The following is a 17267-nucleotide window of genomic DNA, read 5'->3' on the forward strand; positions in this document are numbered from 1 at the left end:
ACTGAAAAGCACTGGAATAAAGGATCAAACTAGTTTAATTTTGGTCAGTATGTTAACAATTAAGGAAGTGTTAAGGAAAACATTTAAAATGTTTCAAAAATTGTGCAAAAACTTTTTCCATCCACTGTGCGAAGGAGTGTGGCTTGTTATGGAGAAGTAACGGATAGATAGTTTATACCAGTGAATATCTCCCACCATTCAGGGTTAGACAACACATTTTAGTGTATAATTTCCCTCCTTTGCATAAACCGTAAATGGTAACTGAACTGCCCTTATACAGTGTTTTTTTTTTTTGTTTTTTTAACTCCGTGTGCCTCACATTCACCCATTCAAACACACATTCTTACACCAATGGGAGGCTGCTGCCATGCAGGGTACTGCCATGTCCACTGGGAGCAAATTAGATATGTGTCTTGCTCAAGGACATGCTATTTGTGCCAAGCCATAAATTCCGGCTAACAAATTTGTTGTGAAAAAATACGTTTAATGAAGGGGACAAACAATGTATCTCAATCAATCAGTTTGGTGATTTGAACAAGGAACATAGTAACTTTGCTCAAGGTTAATGGGACAGTGTTGTTAAGTCACTATTCAATTCACAATTCATTGTGAAGAAAATGCAATATTCAATTCACTCTATTTATTGTAAAGAAAATGCAAAACCTTTGGCACACAAGCAAGCAAAAGCGGGTAGCCAAACCCTCAGAGGGAGAAGAAGTCAACTAGAATTGATTTAACTCTTCATTTGTTATTGTTCATGTCTTTTGGTAGAATTGCACACAGGGGAGTCTCCTTCACTCTCTGTGTCAAGTTCCTCCACTGCATCAGTGATATGGAATATAAAGAAAGAACTCCAACACGAAGAGATCCCTGTGTCTCATATGCACAACCCCTCTAGACCAGCCACACCACCACATAAAAAGACACAAGTGGATCAAACAGAGGGTAGCTATGGTATTCAGAATTTAGCTGGATCATCAGCATCCAACACAGATGGTATATCTGGAACTGTTTCTCCAAAACTCACCCAGGTCAGTGCAACTGGTTTATCCGCATCAGTGACAAAAACAGTCAAATTGTTTGGACCACAGCCTCAGGGTGTGTCTCTCACACACAAATTCAAATTAGAATCTACGCCACATGGAAAGCTTCACATGTCTGTTTTAGAGGATGCATCTGGACTTGAAGACATCATTGTATCTAATATAGAGACGTCGCATGTATCAGTGTCAGACTCGCATGGCACAACAACTCCGGACCAATCTGATTGTGAACCGAGAGTGACCCATTCATGTATTCGAAAAGAAACATCTGATCCTTTGCCACTACCACGCAAAGAAGAACTTTACTGTCAAACAAAGGATGTATTTGAAATTGTGCAGCCAGAACACAAATACGATATTCGTCAACATCTTCCAGTAACTGCACCCAAGACAGAAACTACAAAATCTGATACAGTGGATGTATCTAAACTAGTCTCACCACAGCACAAAGATAAAGAGGACTTGTGTGGATGGGCACAAATCCCATCTCATACCAGCATTGTTAAGGATACAGGGAACTCATTCCAGCCCAGACAACTACCACATCAAGAGGACCCTTCTGAACCAGTGCAAAATCCTGTATCAGATGCAAATGATATTTCTGGGCCGGATCCATCAACATCCAGAGAGATCACTGTATCCGATCATGATTTACAGACAATTGCTGAGAACTTATCCGACCCGCTTTTAAGTGTAGAGGACTTATCGGGGCCACTGCCATCCTTTTTTGAGGGAGCACGCTTAATACACAAAGATGATTCCTCGAGTCCAATGTTCAAAAAAGAGGCTATTCATGGACCTGTCCGACAGTCACATGCACATATCCCATTTCTTGATATAGAGGACCTAGCCAAACCAGTGCCAAATAAAACTGACATATCTGGACCAGGACCACCAACGCCACATGAGGACACGTCTGTATCTCATTTAAAGGATTCATTTTGCCCATTGATATCACCGCTCAAGCACTCTATTATATCTGATAGAGAGGACTTTTCTGGATCATTGACACAATCCCATAAAGATGTCACGGTTGCAGAGCTTGGCAGTTTTTCTGGATACCTCCCATTACCACCACAAGGCCCTAATTTGATGAATAATGACAACTCACTAAAAGGGACCGTACAGCCTGATGCAGAAGACATAAGAGCACCAGTTTCCTCAGCACATGGAGAGACCACTGACTCTAATTCCGAAGACATCACTGAATCAGTGCTGTTGCCACAAATACAAAGCATTGGCTTTTATAAAGAAGACATAACTGGGCCTGTGCCACCACAAAAAGGGACCACAGAGCGTGTTACAGAAGGTATATATGAACGAGTACCATATAGAGAAACAAATGACTCTGATAAAGAATACAACACTGATTCAGTGAGATCACCACAAAAAGAGACCACTGACTCACAAACAGAAAACGTGACTGGACATGTGCCATCACCACAAAGACATGCCATAGAGCATCATGGAGAAGACATATCTTCCGATGTACGAGACATATCTGAACAAGTTCCATCATCACAGAAAGAAACCATACATCATCATTCAGAAGGCATTTTAGAACTAATTACGATTGGAGAGACCACTAACTCTGATACCGCACGTATCAATAAATCAGTGCCATTACTACAAACAGAAAGAGATGAGTCTAAAACAGAAGACATAGCTGGACCAATGACATCACCACAAAAAGTGACGACTGACTCTGAAACAGAAGACGTGACTGGACCTGTGCCATCACCGCAAAGACCTACCATAGAGCCTGATGGAGAAGATGTATCTGAATCAGTTAATTTACCACATGGAAACACAAATGACTCTGATACAGAAAAAAATATTAAACCAATTACATCACCACAAACTGAGACGGATGAGTCTAAAGTTGAAGACATATCTGGACTTATGTCATCTCCACAAAAAGATACCCTGGAATCTGACGTAAAGGACATACCTGGACCAATTTTGTCACCACAAAGAGAGACTGTAGATCCTGATTTACAAAACATATTAGTCTCTTTACCATGTGTGCACACCATTGACACTGATACAGAAAACATAAATGAATCAGCAACATTACCACAAATAGGAACAAATGAATATAAAATAGAAGACAAAACTGTACCATTGCCACAAACACAAACAAGAATCATTGAATCTATAACAGATGACATAACTGGACCAATGACACAAAAAGACACTACTGACTCTGAAGCAGAGGATGTAAAAGGATCTGTACCATCAGTGCAAAAGCAGACCATAGAGCCTGATTATGCAGGAGACATATCAGAACCAGTTCCTTTTCCACACGGAGAGACCACTGATAGAGAAGACTTAGTTGAATCAGTGACCTCACCACAAACAGAAACTGCTGAATGTAAAATAGAAGATGTAACTGGATCAATATTACCATCAGAAAAAGGGACAAGTGACTCTGATGTACAAGACATATCTGGGCCAGTTCCACTGCTGTTTGCAGAGACCAATGATTCTGATACAGAAGACATGACCAAGTCAGCGCCATCCACACAAATAAGAACCAATGAGTCCAAAACAGAAGATATAAATAAATCAATGCTATGCAACTCTGGACCAATAGCTTTACCTCAAGAAGACCCTCCAAACTCTGAAACATTTCCTTTACAACAAGAAGAGACCAATGAATTGTACACAGAAGACCTTGCTGAACAATTGCCATCACCACAAATAACAACCACTGACTCTAAAACAGAAGGCATAATTGGACCACAAAAAGAGGACATTGACTCTGACACTGAAGTTATAGCTGGAAAAGTGCCATCACCACGTAGCAAGACCACTGACACTGATACGGAGTACAATAATGGAAAACTGCCATCACCACAAAGGGAGAGCTTAGATCCTGATACAGAGGGAATATCAAACCCAGTACCCTTCCCAAATAGGGAGACAACTTACTCTGGGACAGAAGACAGCACTGAACCTATTTCATCACCACAGGTGGAAACCAATAAAAGTGAAAGTGAGGATATAACTGACTCTAATATAGTGGACATACCTGGAAAGTCGCCATCACCAGAAAAAGAGATCTCATCATCACAGGTGGAAACCAACAAAAGTGAAAGTAATGATATAACTGACTCTGATATAGTGGACATAGCTGGAAAGTCGCCATCACCACAAAAAGAGATCATAGTGCATGATGCTGAAGACGTGTCTGGATGGGTTCCTTTACTACAAGAGGAGACCATGAGCTATGATGCAGAATGCAACTCTGGACCAATTTCTTTACACCAAGAAGAAGAGACTGCTAACTCTAGACCATTTCCTTCACAACGAGAAAAGACCGATGACTTGTACGCAGAAGACCTTGCTGAACAATTGCCATCACCACAAATAACAACCACTGACTCTAAACCAGAAGGCATAATTGGACCACAAAAAGTGGACATTGACTCTGGTACAGTAGACACAGCTGGAGAAGTGCCATCACCACATAGAAAGACCACTGACACTGATGTAGAGTACAATGCTGGAAAACTGCCATTACCACACCGTGATGCAAAAGGACAATCAAACCCAAAAGCCTTACCAAATGGGGAGACAACTTACTCTGGGAAAGAAGACAGTACTGAACTTGTTTCATCACCAGAGGTAGAAACCATTAAAAGTGAAACTGAGGATGTAAGGGGACTAATTAAATCACCACAAAAACAGAACAGTGGCCCTGATACAGATGACATAGCTGGAAAGGTGCCATTACCACACATGGCGACAGCTGACACTGATGCAGAAGACATTGTTGGACTAAATCGAGATTTAACTAAATCAGTGACATCACCACAAAGAGAAAGTGCTAAGTGTAAAATAGAAAAAGGGACAAGTGACTCTGATGTACAAGACATATCTGGGCAAGTTCCATTGCTGCTTGCAGAGACCAGTGATTCTGATACAGAAGACACAATGACCAAGTCAGTGCCATCCACACAAATGGGAACCAATGAGTCTAAAACAGATGACATTAATAAATCAATGCTATCCCCACAAAATGAGAGCAGTGATTCTGAGGTACAAGACATATTTGAACGAGTGGCTTTAATACAAAGACAGACCATTGAGCTGGGTACAGAATTCACATTAGAACAAATCCCTCAACCACATGGAAAGACCACTCAGTCTGATACAGAATACATCACTGAATCAGTGCCAGCCACACAAATACAAACAACTGAGTGCAACATGCAACACAAACTATCACCACAAAAAGAAATAATTGACTCAGATGTACATGATATATTCGGACTAGGGCAATCACCACAAAGAAAGATCTTAGATCCTGACATTCAAGACACATCAGGACTATGTTCTTTACCATGTGGAGAGACCATTAACTCTGATAAAGATGGCATCACAGAAACAGTGCCTTCACTTCAAATAGAAACACTTGAGTCTAAAACTGAAGAGATATCTGGACTAAATTCTCTATCTTATGTGGGAAGAATTGATTCAGAGGAAATCATTGAAACTGTGTCTTCACAACGAATGGAAACCACTGAGTGTGAAATAGAAGACATAGCTGGACCAATTCAATCACCACAAAAAAATACTTTTGACCATGATTCAGAAGGCATTACTAAAACAGGTCAATCACTTAAAATGCAAACCACTGATTTTGAACGAGAAGACAGGTGTATACCAGTTCCATCAACACAAAGTGTGACCATGGAACCTGATAAGGAAAGAATATCAGAAGCAGTTTCATTACCACATGAGGAGACAACTTACTCTGGTACAGAAGACAGCACTGAACTAATTTCATCACCCCAGGGAGAGACCATTAAAAGTGAAACTGAGGATGTAACTGGACAAATTCGATCACCCAAAAAAGAGAATACTGACTCTGATTCAGACAAAGCTGGAACATTGCCAGGAGCAAGTCTATCTCCAGAAAAATATCAATTTGGTGTTCGTATGGAAGGCATTACTCAACTAGTTCAATTGCCGCAAATTGAAACAACTGATTCTGAAACGAAAGAGAGGCCAATACCTTCACCACAAAAACAGAGGATTGACTCTAATATTGAAGACATTGCTGGAAAAGTGCCATCACCACTAAGTGAGGTCTTAGCACCTCTTAAAAAAACTTTTACTTTGCCACATGACTCGGCTGAAGAAAATGCTACTGAACTAATGTCATCACTACAGGTAGAAACCATTGAAAGTGAAACCGAAGATATAACTGGACCAATTCGATCACCAAAGAAAGACAATTTTGACTCTGATAGAGTTGACATAGTTGGAAAAGTTCCTTCACCACAAAAGGAGACCTTAAAATCTGATACGGAAAGACGATCAATACCAGTTCCTTTACAACATGGGGGAACAACTTGCTCAGATACAGAAGACAGCGCTCAACTAATTTCATTATCCCAGGTTGAAACAGTTGAACGTGAAATAACGGGACAAATTCACTTACCAGAAAAAGGGAACTTTGGCTCTGATATAGAATACATTGCTGGAAAAGTGCCATCACCACAAAGTGCGACCTTAGATATTTATGAAGAAGGAACATTAACACCAGATACAGTGCCTTCATCAAAAAGAGAAAACACTGAGTCTAAAACTGAAAAAATACCTCAACCAGTTTCTCTACCACATTGCAAGTCAGTTGACTCTGATACTGAAAAAATCTCTGAATTAGCGTCATCATCCCAAATGGCAATAATTCTGTCTGAAAAGGAAGACATAACTGGAGAAATTCAATCATCACAATATCTGTATGATTTGGGGACGGAAGACCGTGAACCAGTTCAATTATCACAAATAGAAACCACTGATTCTGAAATAGAAGACAAGACACAACTAATACCATCAACACAAAGAAAGAGCACTGATGCTGTTACAGAATATATTACTGGAAGTTCAGAAATTCAATCCCCACAATATACATTTGATTTTGATACAGAAGACATTACTGAGCCAGTTCAATTATCACAAATCGAAACCACTGATTCTGAAATGGAAGACAGGAGAACATTGACACCATCACCACAAAGAAAGAGCACTAATGCTGATACAGAATACATTGATGGAGAAGTGCCGTCGCCACAAAGTGACACCATAGAAGGAACAGCAGTCCTTTACCCTTCATGTCCTATATGTCCTTCACCACATGGGGAGACAACTGACTTAGCTAAAGAAGGCCTCACTAAACAAAGGTCATCACCACAAGTAGAAACCAGTGAAAATGAAGCCAAAGACAAAACTAAACCAATTCCATCATCACATAATCAAAAATTTGACCCTGATACAGAAGACAAAGCCAGAACAGTGTCACCACAAAACAAAGCCGCAGCATCAGATGAAGAAGACATATCTGGAATAGTTTATTTAGAACACGGAGAGACCATTAATTTTGATTCAGAAGGCATATCAAGAATTCCTTTATCACATGGAAAGACACTTGACCACAATGAAGACGACATCACTGATACAGTGCCTTCACCACGAATGGAAACCACTGAGTCTAAAATTGAAAAGATATCTCAACCAGTCTCTCAACTTCATTTGGAGTCAGTTGACTCGGATGCAATAGACATCTCTGAATTAGCGTCATCATCGCAAATGGAATCTGAAATGGAAGACATAACTGGAACGATTCAATCACCACAATATACATTTGATTTTGATACGGAAGACATTACTGAACCAGTTCAGATATCACAAATAGAAACTACCAATTCTGAAATGGAAGACACAAGAACATTGACGCCATCACCACAAAGTGAGACTATAGATATTGATAAAGGAAGATCAGAACCAGTTCCTTTTCCACATGAGGAGACAACTGACTCAGCTAAAGAAGAAGTCACTAAACTAATGTCATCACCACAGGTAGAAACTAGTGAAAGGGAAATTAAAGCTCTAATTGGACCTATTCCATCATCACAAAATCAAAACATTGACCCTGATACAGAAGACAAAGCCGGAACAGTGTCATCACTACATAAAGAGACCACAGCTTCCGATGAAGAACTCACTGAACAAATATCATCACCACAGGTAGAAACTAGTGAAAGGGGAATCGGAGCTCTAAATGGACCAATTCCATCATCACAAAATCAAAACATTGACCCTGATACAGAAGACAAAGTCCGAACAGTGTCATCACCACAAAAAGAGACCACAGCTTCTGATGAAGAAGTCACTGAACTAATGTCATCACCACAGGCAGAAACTAATGAAAAGAAAATTGAAGCTCTAAACGGGCCAATTCCATCATCACAACATCAAAACATTGATCCTGAAGACAAAGCCGGAACAATGTCATCACCACAAAAAGAGACCACAGCTTTCGATGAAGAAGTCACTGAACTAATATCATCACCACAGGTAGAAACTAGTGAAAGGGGAATCAAAGCTCTAAATGGACCAATTCCGCCACCACCAAATCAAAACATTGTTGACCCTGATACAGAAGACAAAGTGTCATCACCACAAAAAGAGACCACAGCTTCCGATGAAGAAGTCACTGAACTAATGTCATCACCACAGGGAGAAACTAGTGAAAGGGGAATCAAAGCTCTTAATGGACCAATTCCACCATCACAAAATCAAAACATTGACCCTGATACAGAAGACAAAGTGTCATCACCACAAAAAGAAACCACAGCATCCGATGAAGACATATCTGGAAAAGTTTATCTAGAACAAGGAGAGACTATTGACATCACAGATATGGTGCCTTTACCAAAAATAGAAACCACTGAGTCTAAAATTGAAAACATATGTCAATCAAGTTCTCTCGCACATTCAGAGTCATTTGGGGCTAAAATGGAAAAAATATCTCAACCAGTTTCTTTACCACAACGAGAAATCACTGATTCTGAAATGGAAGACACGGGAACATTAACACAATCGCCACAAAGAGAAAGCACTGACATAACTACAGAATATATTGGTGGGAAAGTGCTGTCACCACAAAGTGAAAGCTTAGATATTTATAAAGAAGGAACATCAGAAGCAGTAACTTTACCACATGGGGAGACAACTGATTCAGCTAAAAAGGGTATCACTGAACAAGTGTCATCACATGTAGAAACACTTGAAATTGAAACTGAAGATATAACTGGACCAAATCGATCACCACAGAAAGAAATCATTGACTGTGGGACAGAAGACAAAGCAACAATTTTGTCATCATCACAAAAAGAGATCACTGCGCGTGATGTGGAAGACAAATCTGGACATGTTGTCTTAGAAGAAGGAGAAACCATTGATTTTGATGCAGAAGGCATGTCAATACCAGTTCCTTTACCACATTGCAAGACCCCTGAACACGATAAAAACTACAACTCAGATACTGTGCTTTCACCAAAAATTGAAGTCCTTGAGTCTAAAGATGAAAAAACAGCTCAACCAGTTCCTCGACAACCTGGGGAGAAAACTGACTCTGATAGAGAGGAAATCAATGAATTATTGTCATCCACAAAAAGGGAAACAATTGAGTCTAAAATGGAAGACATACCTGGCTCAGTTCAATCACCACAATATACATCTTATTTTGATACGGACGACATTACTGGACCAGTTCAATTACCACAAATAGAAACCACTGATTCTGAAATGGAAGGCAGGCTAAGACAAATGCCATCACCTTATAAACTGACTATAGACTTTGATATTGAAGATCTTGATGGAAAAATGGTTTCACTGCAACATGAGACTTTACATTCTGATACAAATGGAATATCAAAACCACTTCCTTTAGTTTGTGGTGAGAAAAGTGACACATATACAGAAGACGGGACTGAACTAATTTCATCACCTCAGATGGAATTTGTTGGAAGTGAAATTCAAGTTATAGAATACAATGCTGGAAAAGTGCCGTCACCCCAAAGTGAGACCGTAAATATTTTTATAGAAGGAACATCAGAAGCAGTTCCTATTCCACATAGAATGACAACTGACTCAGCTAAAGCAGACATCACTGAAATAATGCCATTACCACAAGGAGAAACCACTGAAAATGAAACTGAAGATATAACTGGACCAAATCAATCACCACAGAAAGTAAACATTAGCTCTGATGCAAAAGGCAAAGCCGGAATAGTGTCATCATCACAAAAAGAGACCACTATGCCTGATGCAGAAGATGTGTATGGAGGAGTTCAAATACCACAAGGCGAGACCATAGATTTTGATGCCTTACCACCTGGAAAGACACCTGAACACCGTAAACATGACATCGCAGATACGGTGCTTTCATCAAAAATAGAAACTACTGGGGCTAAAATGGAAAAAATATCTCAACCAGTTTCTTCACCACATTGGGATTCAGCCGATACAAAAGAAATCTCTCAACTAGCGTCATCGTCACAAATGGAAAAAATGTATTCTGAAATGGAAGACATAACGGGAGAAATTCAATCACTCCAATATACATTTGATTTTGATACAGAAGACATTACTAAGCCAGTTGAATTATCACAAATCGAAACCACTGATTCTGAAATGGAAGACAGGAGAACATTGACACCATCACCACAAAGAAAGAGCACTGACGCTGATACAGAACACATTGCTGGGAAAATGCTGTCACCAAAAAGTGAGACTTTAGATATTTATAAAGAAGAAACATCAGAAACAACTGACTCAGCTGAAGTAGTCAATGAAATTCCTGAATCAATTCACTTACCAGAAATAGATACCACTGATTTTAAAATGGAAGACAAGAGAAGATTCACACCTTCACAACAAAGAAAGAGCACCGACACTGATACAGAATATATTCCTGAAAAGGCGCTGCCACCACAGAATGAGACTTTAGATATTTATCAAGGATCATCAGGAGTAAGTCCTTCACCACATGGGGAGACTACTGACTCGGCTAAAGATGTCACTGAAACAATACCATCACCACAGCAAGAATCCACTGAAATACCGCAAGGAGAGGAGATCATTGAATTTGATACAGAAGGCATATCTAGACTTGATCTATTACCGCATGAGGAGACCCATGGCTACAATCCAAAAGACATAACAGAATATGCGTCTTCACCACAAAAGAAAGCCACTGAGTCTGGAATTGAAAAAATATCTCAACCAATTCCTCTACCATGTGGGGAAAGAGTTGATGCAGATAAAGAAGAAGAAATCACAGAATTAATATCACCTCAAACGGAAACAATTGAGTATGAAATGGAAGCAATTTTATCACCACAAAAAGAAATCATTGACTGTGGTACGGAAGACAAAGCCGGAATGGTGTCATCACCACAAAAAGACACCTCTGGGCCCAATGCAGAAGACATGTCTGGAGAAGTTCATTTACCACAAGGAGAGACCATTGATTTTGATGCCAAAAGCATTTCAAGACTAGTTCCTTTACCACATGGAAAAAATGCTGAGTGTGATAAAGATAACATCACAGATATTTTGCCTTCACCAGAAATAGAAACCATTGAGTCAAATGAAAAAATATCTCAACCAGTTTCTCTACCACTTGAAGAGACTGTTCACTCCGATAAAGAAGTCACTGAATTAGTATCACCACCACAAGTTCAAACAATTGAGTCTGAAATTGAAGACAAAACAGGAGACCCCAAAGAATATAAATATGATTTTGATACAGAAGACATTACTGAACCAGTTCAATTACCACAAATAGAAACCACTGATTCTGAAATGGTAGACAGCACAAGACAAATGCCATCACCAGAAAAAAAGACAATTGACTCTGATACTGAGGGCATTGCTGGAAAAGTGGCATCACCACAAAGAGAGACATCTGACACAGAATATATTGCTAGAAAAGTGCCTTCACCACAAAGGGAAAACTTAGATCTGGATACAAAAGCTATATCAGAACCACTTGTACCATGTGAGGAGAAGAGTGAAAACAGCACTGATGTTCTTTTATCACTGCAGGTTGAAGAAGACCTCACTAAACAAACGTCATCATCACTGTTAGAAACCATTAAAAGTGAAACTAAAGATATAACTGGACCAATTCAATCACCACAGAAAGAAAACATTGACTGTGGGACAGAAGACACACTTGGAAAGTTTCTATCACCACAACAAAAGATAATATTGCCTGATCCAGAAGACATATTTGAATTAGTTCCTTTTTCAAATGGAGCAACTAGTGATTATGATGCAGAAGGTGTATCTAGACAAACTCCTTTACCACTTGGAGAGACCCCAGCCTATAACACAGACAATGTCAAAGAATCTTTGGCTTCAGCAGAAATGGAAAACATTGAGTCTGAAATCGAAAAAACATCTCGACCAGTTTCTCTACCATGTGAAGAAAGAGTTGATTCCGATAAAGAAGAAATCACAGAATTAATGTCATCACCTCAAATGGAAACAATTGAATATGAAATGGAAGACATAACGAGAGTAATTCCATCAACACAAAAATATACATTTGACGTTGTTACAGAAGACATTACTGAACCAGCTCAGTCATTACTGAGAGATGCCACTTGTTCTGAAGTGAAAGACGGGATCGAAATACTGATAGACTGTTCTAATGTTGTGGACTGGTATGAAGTTGTTCCATTAACGGATGAATCTATTGTGTCTGAGGACATATCTGACATTGTCCCAAGTAAAAAATTATTTGAACCGGTGACATCACCAAAGAAAGAATTAGATATAGAAGGAATTACTGGACAAACACCATCACCAGGAGCAGATACTACTTCTGACTTATATCCGGTATTGCCATTAGTGAAAGACAGTATTGTGTCCAATACACAGGTTTTAGACGAACCAATGATATCACCAAAGAAAGATTATGTTGTGTATGGAACAGGAAACCTATCAGTCCCAACCACAGATGACCTACCAAGCTCAGTACCACTTTCAGCATCTCATAAACCAATTACTTTTCCTAATACAGAAAACCTATCTGGACTACTGCCATCAGCAATGAACAAAACCACAGATTTTCAAGAAGATTATTTAGAGGGTATGATCATTCTAGCTGATAAAGAGAAACTCAATGAATCAGTAGCAAACCAAGAATATTCTTGGTATGATATTAACTTCATACATAAACCAGTGCCATCACCATGGATGGAGCTAAATAACAGATCAGAATTGCTCCCATTTGCATCATCAGCTGCAGTGGGCCATAAGACCTATGTATCCCACCTAGAGAACCTTGTTGGATCAGTATCTTTACCTCATGGGGAGAACATTGCAACAGATCTAGCTAATCCACCGCAAAATGTAGATGAAATACCATCATTTTCTGGCTCACTCCAACAACCACACAAAGAGATCACTGTATCTGATACAGAGGAATCATCCCAGTCATCTCCACTTGTAACATCACCAGAGAGATATACTATTTCATCTGATACCAAAGCCCTCTCTGAACCATTTCCAAATGCAGAGGAACTAAGTGATAAAGGTGGCCCATCTAAACTCATCCCCCTGCCTCACAAAGGGCCCACCTTTTCTGACGTTGGTGAGTTATCTTTTTTTGTTCCATCACTACAGAAAAAGACCAGTCTACCTGATACAGATAATTTATCTGAACCAGACTCATCTCTAGAGGATTTATCTACACCAGTACTGTCACCAAACAAAACAGTGTCCACGTATGATGCCGATAGATGTTCCAGACCAGTGCTAGCATCACCTACAGAAGACTTATTTGAGCCATTGCCAGAGAATTTATGTGAACCAGCCAGACTACCAAATGAGGAGATCCCTGTTTCAGATCATGATTATCCTCTTGAATCAGTCTCTTGGCTTCACAGGGAATCCTCTGGGTCAGATATTGAGGACCTAGTTCCTTTTGAACTCGGGGAAAATGGGGAAAAGACCTACTCTAATACAGAAGTCCCATTGAAGTTAGTATCGTCACCGCACAAAGATTTTTTTTTTTTTGATACTGAGGTTCTGACCACTGCATTGCAGGGTACAGAGGAAACATCAAGACCCGTACCATCACCACCCAAAGAGACTCTGGACTCAGTATCATCAATATGCAAAAAGACTGATGTTGCTGTCAATGAGTTATCTGAACCGTTACCATCCCCTTCCAGAGAGACTACAGCATTACACTGTTATACTAACACAGAGGGACAATTTGATCTTGTCCAAAATATGGAAGGGTTATCAACAGGAATGCCATCACCAGACAAAAAGTTAGTTTCATCTGATGCAGATGACTCAAACAGACCTGAGTCACCACCCCATGATGAGATCACTGCATCGAATACAGAGAACCGATGGGAATCATTGCCTAATACTGAGGACATATTTAGACTTGTGCACACAGCCGAAGAGACTCTTTTAAATAATTTTGAGGCTTTAAATGAACACTTGCCATCACCAGCAGAGGATGCTACTATATCTGATACAGAGGTTCTAGTTAATCCTTTCTCTTTAGCAGCAAAAAACACAAGTGAGTCAGAGAAAGAGGACAAACGATTGCATTCACAACGGCAAAAAGAAACCACTGTGTCTGATACAGACAGCAGTTTTGAATCATTGCCAAATTTTGATGCTGTATCAGGACAACGGCCATCATTGCACAAAAAGACTGTCACATCTGATATTGAGGATTCCTCTAGTCCTGTGCATTTTTTACCACACAAAATTAGTAAAGCATCTGATAGTGGGTCTGAAAGGTCTTCGTTATCATCCAAAGGGGATTTTTCAGAATCTATGTTCTCGTCATTGAAAGAGACAACATTTTCTGATGGAGATGACTTACTTGGGCCAGTCCAACTGTCACAAGGAGAGAGCCCTACATTTCACATACCTCGACCGGCTACAATGCCACCACAACGTGAAGAGAGGCGAAAGAGAAGAAGCGCATATTGTCTCCGGATTCCTGATCAAAATAAAATAAAACTTTCTGTAACGTCTGCAACATCAGGTCTGCAATCACTCCCATTACAAGATCATCACGCCTCAAAACCAGAGGGTTTATATGACGAGTTGCTGAAAATGGAAAGCAAGGAGGCAAAGACTCCTGAACAGACAGACCAAGAATGCTCATCTATACTACCCAAAGCCTCTGCACAAAAACAGCTGAGGGAAAAAATATCCCAAAATGCTAGTTCTACATCATCAGCCAGTGACCACTTTTATCATAAATATAAATATCAAGGTATTAAAAAGCCTGAGGCAAGTTCTAAAGATGACGTAAAGCCTCCCTCCGGGCCCAGAAGAGGGCACATAGTTGATCAATATCAAACGTCATCTTCAACTATTACATCGAAGTCGGCTCTGGAGTCCAACAGTAAGAGTTCATCTGATTTATCAAAACAAGTAACAGATGCACAAGATGCATCTAGCCCCGTGACCCCACCACACGAAAAGATCACTGTATCACATGTATCTCAACCAGTCCGGCCACAAGGACCTCTTCATGAGGTGAAAAGAGTACGACGTGCATTTACTTTCAGGATACCTAATCAAAAGGAGACACAACTTTCTCCATATGCTGTAAGTGCATCCTTCCTGCCTAAGGTGCGCAAACTACATTTTCAGGCACTGAAACATGAAGAGTTGCTAGAAAAGGAAAGGAAAGGGACATCTGGGTCTAAAACAGTTCACCAACATTGGCCACAACCCCCAGTACTGCCAAAAGAGATTACTGTAGCTGATAGAACTCGACCTGGACCAACGCCATCCGCACAAGAGAGGAATAAAATAATACGGCCATCATTTACCATCAGATATCCTGATCAACAGTCAACAATTGCCCCACAGGTCCTGAGCAAAGCTGATGTTTGTGGTGAACTCCACAAGCAAACAAAAGGTTCTCACACAACTGAACATTCATACCAAGAACCTTCACCGGCTCTGGACAAAACGTCACAGAAACAAGTGAAAGGAAATAAATCAGCATTTAAAAGTATCAACTTTCCACCAATTAATGATTCCCATCACAAATCAAAGTCTAGTAGTGGTGACAGCTGGTGTTCAGATACCAAAATAACTGAGGAAAAGCCAATGTCGGAGATCCATCCGCTGTCTCCCTATAGAACTAAGCGAGCAAGTCCTTTTTCTCCAACAGCTGAAAACACAAGTCTAGAAATAAAAAAGAAAGAGTTAGAGCTTGGACCTGAGATCCAGGCTTCAAACAGTCCTGGGGAAGTACTGTTAGTTGGTCAAGATTTCAATTCACTCAAAGCCAAGAAGTTTGTTAGTCTGGCAGATAAAAGAAAGGAAATAGGGTACAGACCTGAGAAAAGAAGTCAGTACAAACCCAAGGGAGGGATGATTGTCGATAGGGAACTCGAACCCCTTCGACCTCAGAGACGAAATATGGTAGGGCAGGAACCTGCGATACGAGCTACATACAAGCCCAAAGAAGAACCAACTGTTCATCAGGACCTCATTCCACCGAAATCCAGGCCACCAGCAAATATGGGTTTGATACAGAAAGGCCTAGGGCTTGGAGCCATCAGATATGTGCCAGATAAAGTCAGACAAGAGACCATTGATGATCCATTGAGATTGAAATTAGGATGCCGGAGGCTTCGAATGAGACAAAATGAGCCTGTACCTGTGATACAGCCAAATAGACACAGGGAAAATACGCTTTCTGATAATACCGTGCCACGAAGAAACGAGGGAGACGCTTGGGCAAGCAGGACAACTGATTCAGGGGGACCCACACTTGGCACTGCCAATGGGAATGCCGCCATGGCAGAATCTAAAAACCTGGTCCAAAGAGCAAATGTATCTTTTAAGGCCTCAACAGTCACGTGCACTAACTGTGGACATCGTGCCTCTTTGATTGAATACAGAAAAGACATGATAATGGAATGTCAAACATGGATTCCTAGGCCACTGAATTGTGAGAATACTGCTGTACCGCCACTGAAAACGTTTGTCATGCACAAAAGGCTAATGGGTTCAGTGGAGACTGACACATTTAAGCAACTTAAGCACACTCCTGCTCGCAATTTGTAATCACGTTGTATTTTCATAAAAAGAGCCCACAATCACTATGCCTTACTGCCAATCCTCTATTCTAATAAGTATTTTTTTGACTTGATATAGAGAATAATTTATTTTTCATTCATTCTTAAAATATATTTTTGTACACTGTTGCTATGCAAACAGCACCTTTTACACAATGTGTAGTAATTGTTTATTTTTATACATTTTTATACCTATATGTTCAAATTATATGAACGTTTTAAATACTTTGTTATTAAAGCACAATTATTTATTAAAATTTGTTCTTGGCTGAAATTGCTTGTG

The 17267-nt window shown here is 40.0% G+C and overlaps 1 protein-coding gene across 2 annotated transcripts in view; it reads left to right on the top strand.

The window, feature by feature from the left end:
• LOC148402652 (uncharacterized) overlaps positions 1–17229 on the top strand; it is an 18643-nt gene extending 1414 nt beyond the window's left edge. For both annotated transcript variants that reach the window (XM_088364350.1, XM_088364351.1), the window contains one exon: positions 772–17229. In XM_088364350.1, coding sequence (XP_088220476.1) covers positions 772–16973 — 16202 coding nt within the window. In that variant the 3' untranslated portion in view covers positions 16974–17229. The remainder of the gene's footprint in view (positions 1–771) is intronic.
• Positions 17230–17267: the final 38 nt, after the last annotated feature.

The sequence above is a fragment of the Syngnathus floridae genome, chromosome 2, assembly GCF_059516105.1.
Source record: "Syngnathus floridae isolate MCC-2025c chromosome 2, RoL_Sflo_1.0, whole genome shotgun sequence".
In the NCBI taxonomy this organism is placed as follows: Eukaryota; Metazoa; Chordata; class Actinopteri; order Syngnathiformes; family Syngnathidae; genus Syngnathus; species Syngnathus floridae.